The 9,385-nt window shown below is 40.9% G+C and overlaps 3 protein-coding genes across 3 annotated transcripts in view; all 3 read right to left on the reverse strand.

Moving 5' to 3' along the window:
• The window catches only part of LOC126406549 (cytochrome P450 3A40-like), a 28,320-nt gene that overhangs the window by 5,898 nt on the left and 13,037 nt on the right, over positions 1 to 9,385 (reverse strand). The window lies entirely within an intron of this gene.
• Positions 75 to 4,336, reverse strand: LOC126406556 (cytochrome P450 3A40-like). The gene is made up of 5 exons (XM_050070913.1): positions 4,203 to 4,336; positions 3,979 to 4,072; positions 3,662 to 3,714; positions 1,953 to 2,052; positions 75 to 770 (listed from the first exon to the last, which is right to left on the reverse strand). The coding sequence occupies exons 1-5, from the start codon at positions 4,271 to 4,273 to the stop codon at positions 606 to 608; spliced, it is 483 nt and encodes a 160-aa protein (XP_049926870.1). The 5' UTR covers positions 4,274 to 4,336; the 3' UTR covers positions 75 to 605.
• Positions 6,077 to 9,385, reverse strand: part of LOC126406551 (cytochrome P450 3A56-like) — a 7,536-nt gene continuing 4,227 nt past the window's right edge. The window contains exons 6-13 of the mRNA XM_050070908.1: positions 9,013 to 9,098; positions 8,765 to 8,907; positions 8,544 to 8,668; positions 8,303 to 8,387; positions 7,989 to 8,149; positions 7,655 to 7,881; positions 6,647 to 6,809; positions 6,077 to 6,566 (exon numbers count right to left, since the gene is read on the reverse strand). Coding sequence (XP_049926865.1) covers positions 6,492 to 6,566; positions 6,647 to 6,809; positions 7,655 to 7,881; positions 7,989 to 8,149; positions 8,303 to 8,387; positions 8,544 to 8,668; positions 8,765 to 8,907; positions 9,013 to 9,098 — 1,065 coding nt within the window. The 3' untranslated portion in view covers positions 6,077 to 6,491. The remainder of the gene's footprint in view (positions 6,567 to 6,646; positions 6,810 to 7,654; positions 7,882 to 7,988; positions 8,150 to 8,302; positions 8,388 to 8,543; positions 8,669 to 8,764; positions 8,908 to 9,012; positions 9,099 to 9,385) is intronic.

Consider the following 9,385-nt stretch of genomic DNA (forward strand, 5'->3'; position numbering starts at 1 on the left):
AAATGCACAAAGCTGCTATTTTTAAATATCCCATGGAGAGAGACTCTCACTGCAGCCTGTTCTATTTTGTTCTGAAAATGTCAGCGTGCAGCCTCGTTCTGTGGACGATAAACAAGGTGCAGACTGATAAAGGAGTAAATACAGTGAGCGCTGGACGGAGCAGTGAGTGACAACAACCCCGCCCACATTTAAGAGTACTGTTTGCAGTGGAAACACTAGGGTCTAGGTACCATGTCTGAAGGGTTACTGTTGGTTCCAAAGGTACCATACTGAAAGTGTTTGGTGGAAATGGGGTTTAAGAGAAATTCCGTAATACCGTAATTCATTCAGATTTACTGGCCTGGTAAAAGAGAGATGAAAAAATAAAGTGGTGACTCCTTCCTCTGAAGCTGTCGGAACGTAATACTCACGTTGGTTTAAATCGATTGAATTTGCCATCTGTGCTGAGGAACAGTTGTGTGTGAAAGGATTTAAAGGCCTGTCCCAAATATGCACCAGTTGAGTTAATTGATTTAAGCAAATACTAGCCCAGGCAACTAATTGAAGTTTTACGGTACATTTAGCAATATACTGCAGACATACATAAAGGCATTTGTATCGCTGCACTAGGTCAAAGGAAGCAGACTGCTGAGGTGGTTTGTGAGCTTGAAACCGACCTGTTTCAGTCGTCCACTGGTGAAACACGGTGATAAAGTGCTCCGTATTCTCTTCCACCTTTCATCCTTCACGGCTGTAATTGCATCAGCCAAAGGTCCACCCACGGTATTTTCCTGTGAACATGAATATAGTAACACTGAATGTTAAAGATTCTTGTATGGAAGCTTCCTCTAACTTTTCTCCTTCTTAAACTACACAACTAATCTTTATTTGATTTGAATATTTCTGGGTCAACAAAACACAGAACTCAAAGGCATAGCATGTATCCGGCTCATCTCAGTTTTTTAAAGTAAAAGTCTGAGCTAGGGCTGGGCGATGTGGACAAAGTGGCTATGGTCGGCAAGATGTCACCGCTACCTGCTTGAGGGCAGGTGGCCCGGCTTTGGGACCTACTCTGGAGAAGGTCCATGTCTGCCGCAGCTCGGCATGACGAGGCACGTCTAAACTGACAATGGAAACACAAATTGGCACGGTATGGCTTGACTCGGCCAAAAGTGAGGCTGCAAAAGACCCACAGTATTGTATGTGTGCTACTGCGGTGTCTTCAGTCATCTCACAGACTGATTTAGCGTAGCACGTGCAACATATAGATCGATGTCACACTGTAGACTTACTAACAGACAGATTAAACAGAGGGGATATGTAAAATTTGTATTTCCATGGCAGGTTTGGACTTAAATTCCATATAAGGTGGTATTAAAAAGGTCTTAGAAAGTCTTAAATTTAACTTGGTTATATCTGTAGACACCCAGGCTGGTATGTGCAATTTTTACTAAAACCACAGATTTGTCTTCTCTAATTTGTGAGTTCTCTTATGTCGCTTATGAAACAGTGCAAAGTTTTGTCAGGATTGACGGCCTGCTGTAATCCTCCAGCTGTAATCGTCCCCTGACGCTTTGTGTAAACTACAGAACTCCAAACATCCTGACCTCCTCCTGACGATGCACGCTTAGCTGCCTTTTCTTCCCTTACAGCAAAATAAGTTCAAGATGTGAGACACTCCTCTACCTGATCATTTGACCATAATATGGTCTTCCTACGCACATCAATTTATTTCCCACACCATAATTATGTTTTCACTTCTCATATTCTTACATCATTGCAGGAGGAAGTGTTGCTCAGTATGTTGCACCTTCCCTGCAGAGCGACGCGTGACACTTTCCAGAGTTGCGTAATTTGAAAATAGCCAACACAGTTTCATAAGTGAAAGAACATTGACAGCAGATGTTATGATGTCACTAAAGACAATGAGCTGAATTTTCATGTGCTCTTGTGCAACAAGGTGAGTCTCTTACCCTGCGGTTGGTAAACACAGAGTAGCACTCCTTCACCATCACCGTTTTGATGATCTCAGGGTCAGACACCATCAAAAATGGTGATCGTCCCTCGTACAACCTGCACAAAAATGGTTTCTAGCTTAAGATTTTTATACCACAAAGCTCCCACAGTGATCATTCATTAAAAAATAAGATGATTTTTAACAAACAGATGAACAAGTAACTTTGTGCCTGTTTTAAGAATCTGTAGTCTATAGACGACAGTGTGTCATCCAGAGGTGGAAAGCAACATTAAGTACTTCAGTACACTTTTGAGGTACTTTGCGTTAGTATTTCCGTTTTCTGCTAATGTGCAATTCTACTTTATTCCATTTCAGAGGAAAATAATCAACTTTTTTGCACTCCTTGATTTATTTATTGTTTTCTTCTCAGACTGACATTTTACATTAAAACAACCTTTTCACCAAATACAACAGCAAAAGCCCAAAGAATATTTATCAGTATCACAGAAAAATGTTTCCCAACTAAAAAACATTGATCTCAAATATATAAAAGCCTTACAACTGATGTCTCACAAATACCTGGAACATCGAGGAAAAATGAGAATTAGAATTAAATACAATGGAAGATACTATGTGGAGAGATCTGTGTGCAAACTGTCATGAAGGAATTATGAAAAGAATTTGATTGGAAAATAAAAAATCAGATATCTTAATTCTCCCCTCATCATCTCGTCATACGTGAAAGAAACCTCAGTGGCATTGTGTTGGAGAAATTGTGGAAAAATTGGGGACTACACGTATATTTTTTGGGACTGCCCAATAATTCAAAGGTTCTGGGGAAGCACTGAAAAGAAATTATGCGGGCATTTTTGTTAGGACTAAAGAAAGACATAGCATGAATCAGAGGTATATACTGAGGAAACTCTTACTGATCGACAAGAAAGTGATAAGGGTAAACTGTAAAGACACCAACTATTATCCAGTGGACGCAGAGGCTCAAAATGGTTTATGTGATGGAACGAATGATGGCAAACTGAAAACTTGTAAACAAAGGTGGTCTCGAGTTACGCTAAATCTGGGGATTGAATTGAATAGGATGGGTTGTTGTCATGGATTGTATGATAATAGAGTATCACTCAAAATATCATTGTTGTGTTCCTCTGTAACTGAACCTGCTCTGTTGTTAATGCAGCCCCCCTGTAATTCTTAGTTTCATGTTTATTTAATTAATTTTTTTTTCTTTGTAATTTTTATATACTTAAATATATTGTTTACATCTTATTGTTTTGCTTTGTTTGTCATGGGCTATCTGGAAAATAAAATAAATAAATAAATAAATAAACAACTTTTGGCTTAGTAAAAAAAAAGAAAAATGCAACCCCCCAGTTGTAATTCTTAGTTTTGTGTTGATTTAATTTTTTTCTTTTTTAATAAGCATATTGTTTACCTCTTACTGTTGTTGTTTTTAAATATCTAATTTTTAAGAGACCCTATGTCAGGGAATGTTCTGTTATTTGAAAATAAATAAATAAACTTTTTGGCTTAATAAAAAAAGAGCACTGTCTAGTTTCCACCTCTTTTCCACCTAAAATAACTACTTAAAGCCCAAAGAGGAATATAATAAAATTAGCCAATATTTAATTTTTAGAAAGCAGATATTTGAGAGAGATAAAATAAATGAATAAATAAATAAAAAATAAAAATTGAAAGAAGCAACAAACTCACCCCCAGACATCTCCATACTTGGCCATGCACTCACGGTCGAAAGGAATCAACCCCTAAAAAGGATTTTTTTTGTTAATAAAAACGTGTTGTACGTGTTGACAGGTAAAAGGACCACAGAGCTTCAGATTGGTACAGTCAGTGTACAGTGTATAGATAAGTTATGTAGGCTAATAAGTGCAAAGCAGGTGACTGAGGCTGCTGACTTATGTTCTAGTAAAAAACACAAAGACATTCTCTGTCAGCAAATTCAAAAAACCTAAATTATAAACATCCTAATCTCTAACTCTCAATAGAAGATCTGTGTTTGTTGTCATTACCTTTCTCATGTTCAGCATTGTTCCGACAAAAGGCAGAGGTCTTGGTCCGGGTATACCCAGCTTTCTGAAAAACCTGTATGGCCAAATGCTATACCTATATTATGGAGAATAAGAGATTTACACTTGTTACACGAGCAGGGATTAATAACAGTTTAATAACAGTTGTTATCGTGAATGAGCCTCAGACATCGCAGCCTGCTTTAACAGCTACAGAAACGACTCACAGTAACAGCAGGGTGACAAACAGAGCCAGTAAAGTCCAGGTGCTCGGTGAAAACCAGGTAAAGGCGAACATCTTGACCTTGTTCCGACGGAGAGCTGATGACACACTAGTGTAGTTGAGGAAATGCGCGGATAAAGTAACTGCGGGCCGGAGGTGGGAGGAGCCCACAGTCAGCTGTGGAAGGAATCGCTGTGTTTATTGAAGTGACCAATGGTGAATGGTGACTGTTACCTACCTGGGCGGAGCTGCTTATACACAACACAGTATCTACATTTCCCTTTTTCACAGCTGTAGATAACATTTACAACACAGCATTTTAACATAAAAAGAAATTAGCACAGACATCCACTCTGTTCAACTGCTTGTTAACACAAATAGCTAACCAGCCAATCACGTGGCAGCAGCTCAATGCATGTCGTCATATAGACATGGTGAGGATGACCTGCTGAAGTTCAAACTGAGCATCAGAATGGGGAAGAAAGGTGATTTAAGCGATGATTTGAAGGTGATTTAAGGTGATTTGAACGTGGCATGGTTGTTGGTGTCAGACGGACTGGTCTGAGTATTTCAGTAACTTTCACACACAGCGAACTGGTTTACAGAGGATGGTCCCAAAAAAAGGAAATATCCACAGAGTGAAAATGCCTTGTTGATGCCAGAGGTCAGAGGAGAATGGCCAGACTGGTTCAAGATGATAGAAAGGCAACAGGAAGTCAAATAACCACTGGTTACAACCAAGGTCTGCAGAAGACCATCTCTGAAGCAACAACACGTCCAACCTTGAAGCAGATGGGCTACAGCAGCAGAAGACCACACCAGGTGCCACTCCTGTCAGCTAACAACAGGAAACTGAGGCTACAGTTCACACGGGCTCACCAAAACTGGACAATAGAAGATTGGAGAAACTGGTAGGGTCAGAATTTGGTGTAAACAACAGGGAAGCATGGATCCATCCTGCCTTGTATCAACGGTTCAGGCTGCTGCTGGTGGTGTAATGGTGTGAGGGAGATTTTCTTAGTACCAACTGAGCATGGTTTAAACACCACAGCCTACTTGAGTATTGTTGCTGACCGTGTCCATCCCTTTATGACCACAGTGTACCCATCTTCTGATGGCTACTTCCAGCAGGATAACGCACCATGTCACAAAGCTCACATCATCTCAAACATGACAATGAGTTCACTGTACTCCAATGGCCTCCACAGTCACCAGATCTCAGTCCAATATTGCACCTTTGGGATGTGCTGGAACAGGAGATTCTCATCATGGATGTGCAGCCGACAAATCTGCTGCAACTGTGTGATGTCATCATGTCAATGTGGACCAAAATCTCTGAGGAATGTTTCCAGCACCTTGTTGAATCTATGACACCAAGAATTAAGGCAGCTCTGAAGGCAAACGGGGATCAACTCCCTACAACCCCGCTTCAAAAACCCCGAACTATCCCTTTAACCTCTCTGTTTTCCCACCAAGCAGAAGAAGACAAAACAAAGTTTGGACTTGGAAATGTTTATTCAAATTAAAACATTATTTTTATTTAGCACTGGATTCTTAAAAATGAACCTCATCCCATTACCCTCAGGGCGCAGGTACCGAACACTTAAATTTAGGAAAGCTCGACTCGGGAAGAGCCTGATCCCAGCAGCCATAGCTGCGCTGAACAAGAGATCCCGTTGACTCAAAGTGTCCACCTCTGTGAATGAACATGTGATGTTTTGTGATATTTTGTGATGTCTGTGATATGTCTGTGCCTGTGATATTTGTGATTGATCTCTGTAAATGTACAGTTAGTGGAAACAAATTTCCCTCTGGGACGAATAAAGTAAGTCTAAGTCTGAAATGAACAAAGGCAAAGCAAAATGAGATCACACAAAATGGGTGCTTGAATCAGTTTATTTTACAGCCTCTAAACTGTCCCTTGTTTGAGTTGTGAAGGAGTCTTGTAAGAATTACACAGGTAAAGTCTCTTTGCGGTCACAAATCCATGATATATATATTTGAACATAAGACCGTTAAGTCTTTAACACTATCAAGTCAATTTTTGCCCTGTACCATAAAAAGATAAGCATAAAGTGCTTTTGTGTATTTTAAACATCAAGATACAGGAAAGTAAAACATTCAAGAGAAATTATAAAAAAAAAAGCAGAGAAGTGAATAGTGAATAGTTGAGTACTGGGTATGTGATGCACAGCATTTAAAAGCCATCTTGTCTGTAGAGGCCACACATTATAACAACTGAGTCTGATAGGAATTCAGAGATAAGGTATATTTGGAGATTCTCCCTTTTCGACTACTGTTGTCTGCGCACAAACTTAAGTTTTACCGGTTTTATCGGCTGGAACAACCAGTTGAACTCCAGCGGGATCTAAAGGAAGAAATAAATGTAAAATCAGGAACATGACAGCAGAAAAGTGTGACAGTACGTGTGTGAAGTGTCGCTCTTACCACGGTGTCTTTGCATGTTTCCACAGTGTAACTCTGCAGGAGACGGATAATCACCATCTTCAAGGTGAGGAGAGCGTAGCGCATCCCAACGCAGTTACGAGGACCAAGCCCAAACGGCATGTACACATACGGGTTCACCTCCTCCCCACTGTCTTTACTGAACCTGCACACACACACAGGCACACAGATACTTAAGATCATGAAGTCACCACTGAGAAAGCAGAGCGACAGAACGGATTCATTAAAACTGAGGGAGGCAGAATTCTGGAAGAGGACAGAGCAGCAGGTCGAATGCCACCTGTGTAACAGCAACAATAGAAAGTCTGCTGATCTGGCTGGCGGTTTGCGATGGCTGGATTCAGGCAACTGCAGCTGCTGACTGGGAGTCCATATCCAGGGCTGCTGCCTGCTCTCCTCCCGGTGAGTTGGTCAGTAGCGATCTGGTGGAGTGAGGCTGTGGACACACTGTGATTCGAGGATCTAGCTAGCTGCATGGACATGTACTTTAACTAGCCGCAGCTGTGGACCAACTGGCTCCAACTGCCATTTTCTCTCCATCTCTGAAATGCTTCGCCAGTATTGACTTGTTTTATTTTGTTTATTGTCGGACTCTCTTTTAGACTCTCTTTTCCATAAGTTCGTCTTCCTATTTTGAGTTGCTTTGCAGTGAAGGCAGGTGTTGCTAATGCTTGAATAGCAACTTTCCCTGCAGGATTCTCCACTATTAAATCAGGCTTTCACAGAGGGATTGTGCGTGGGCATCTGCATTCCTAAAAAGGCCAATAGGACCACCCTCTCTCTGAAATGACCTGTGATTGGCCAAAGTCTCACATCAGGGGCTAGATTTTCTTCAGCTGTAAAAACAGCGCCAAGAGGAGGTGCAGGTGTCTAGTTTTCTCTCAGTCCACTTTAAGTTGATTATAGGATTTTTGCAAAATGAACCCAAAATAAATCTACCTCCTGCAGCTTAAATGTAAAGAATGAGAGCTTAGTGCAGTGTACATTTACCTCTCTGGCCTGAAAAGCTCAGGTGAGCTCCAAAAACGTGGGTCCATGTGTAACATTTGCACAGGAATCCCAACCATGGTTCCTTCAGGGATGGTGAGGCCGTGTACCTGGACAGTTTTCTTGCACATCCTCTCAAGCCGAGGTGCAGTGGGAAGCAAACGCTGTGACTCACAAAGAACCTGGTCCAGGTACTCAAGACCGACCACGTCGTCGTATGAAACAGGAGCCTAAAGGGAAAAAATACAGGAGGAATCATTAGAACGATACACAATATCAACTGTTGAATCACAATTTCTCTTTTTTTTCCAGCAGAACAACAGAATAGTTACTGTACATCTCTCGGTATGTTGGCATCGATTTCTTCCTGTAAGGTCTGCATCGCGTCAGGGTTGGTGGCCAGATTGTAAAGGATGTAAGTGAGAGTGGTGCTGGTGGTCTCATAGCCACCAAAGATGAAAAGAAAAGCCTGGGAAAGGATCTCGTGCTCAGTCAAACCTGCAACAAAATCACGTTTAAGGTTTACTTTCTTATTTGGTGTGTATTTCAGAATTGTATTTATACCTACTGTTGCCATTAGAGGCTACTATTGTAGATTATTATGCACTTAATTAAAAGGCAGTTTAAAAGACTACTGTGGAGCAAACACACCTTTGCTTGGCTGGTCGTGTTCGCTCTTTATGTCTGTTTCGGGTATCTCGTTCTGAACCATCACCTGCAGGAAGTCAGCTCGCACCTAGATCAACACAGAGAACATTCAACACACATTTTGGAACGTGGTTTTGATTTTCTCATCTAACTCTCAACAAGAAGATGAATAAGCTTAAGATGTCGAGCTGTTCCTTTAATTCTGTCAAACTGTTTTTCCACTTGGAACAGATGAGATGCTCACAGAATTATCTGCACGATGCTCATCTTTAAACTTCTTGATGATGTTGTAGAAGTAATTCACACTGAGTCTGGGCATGAAGTCAATATCCAGCAGCTTCAACAGATGGGAACCAAAGGGAAACATCACTGAAAGGAGACCAAGAGGTTGTTTACCAAAGTTTGCATACTAGTGATCACAATGTACTGATCTCCACTGATACCATAAGTGAAAGGAGAACATACTTAATAAAAGGAAAGGCCAAATACGGAAGTTCATAATCTTCTTGATATGAACAACAATGGGGTCATCTGGATCGTTTATGGCATTTGCCTCGACACTGAAAGATGCGCTGGTCACAACATCTAAACTATAAGGTGCCACGAATCTGCGGCAGAGACAGGAAAAAGTGGTTCTCTGTTAGGAACTGACATGGATTAAGTGCTATCATTTTTTTTATTATATGCTGTCATATAACAAATTAACAACTTACTGTTTGATATCGACGGGTTCATCCAAATTTGTTCGTCCAAGTTTTTCAATGAGTTGGTCTGCATACCGAGTGACGACGGGAAAAACCTTCAAAAAAGAAAAACTGTTAAATGCAGATAATGTACAATACATATTTATTTCTATCATTGATGGCAACTTCTCTTAGTGGGTCTACATAAACTGACTGCAGACACATTTACACTTTGCCACTTTGTTAGGTACACCTTGTTAGTACCAGGTTGGACCCCGTTTGGCCTTCAGAGATTCAACAAAGTTCTGGAAACATTCCTCAGAGATTTTGGTCCATATTGACATGATGACATCACACAGTTGCAGCAGATTTGTCGGCTGCACATCCATGATGAGAATCTCCC

The sequence above is a fragment of the Epinephelus moara genome, chromosome 19 (assembly GCF_006386435.1).
Source record: "Epinephelus moara isolate mb chromosome 19, YSFRI_EMoa_1.0, whole genome shotgun sequence".
NCBI lineage: Eukaryota > Metazoa > Chordata > Actinopteri > Perciformes > Serranidae > Epinephelus > Epinephelus moara.

Coding starts and splice junctions, on each gene's coding strand:
- LOC126406556 (XM_050070913.1), bottom strand. CDS start 4,273: ATGTTCGCCTTTACCTGGTTTTCACCGAGCACCTGGACTTTACTGGCT. Junction 3,715..3,978: donor CAATGCTGAACATGAGAAAG/GTAATGACAACA, acceptor AATCCTTTTTAG/GGGTTGATTCCTTTCGACCG. Junction 771..1,952: donor CTGTGTTTACCAACCGCAGG/GTAAGAGACTCA, acceptor TCATGTTCACAG/GAAAATACCGTGGGTGGACC.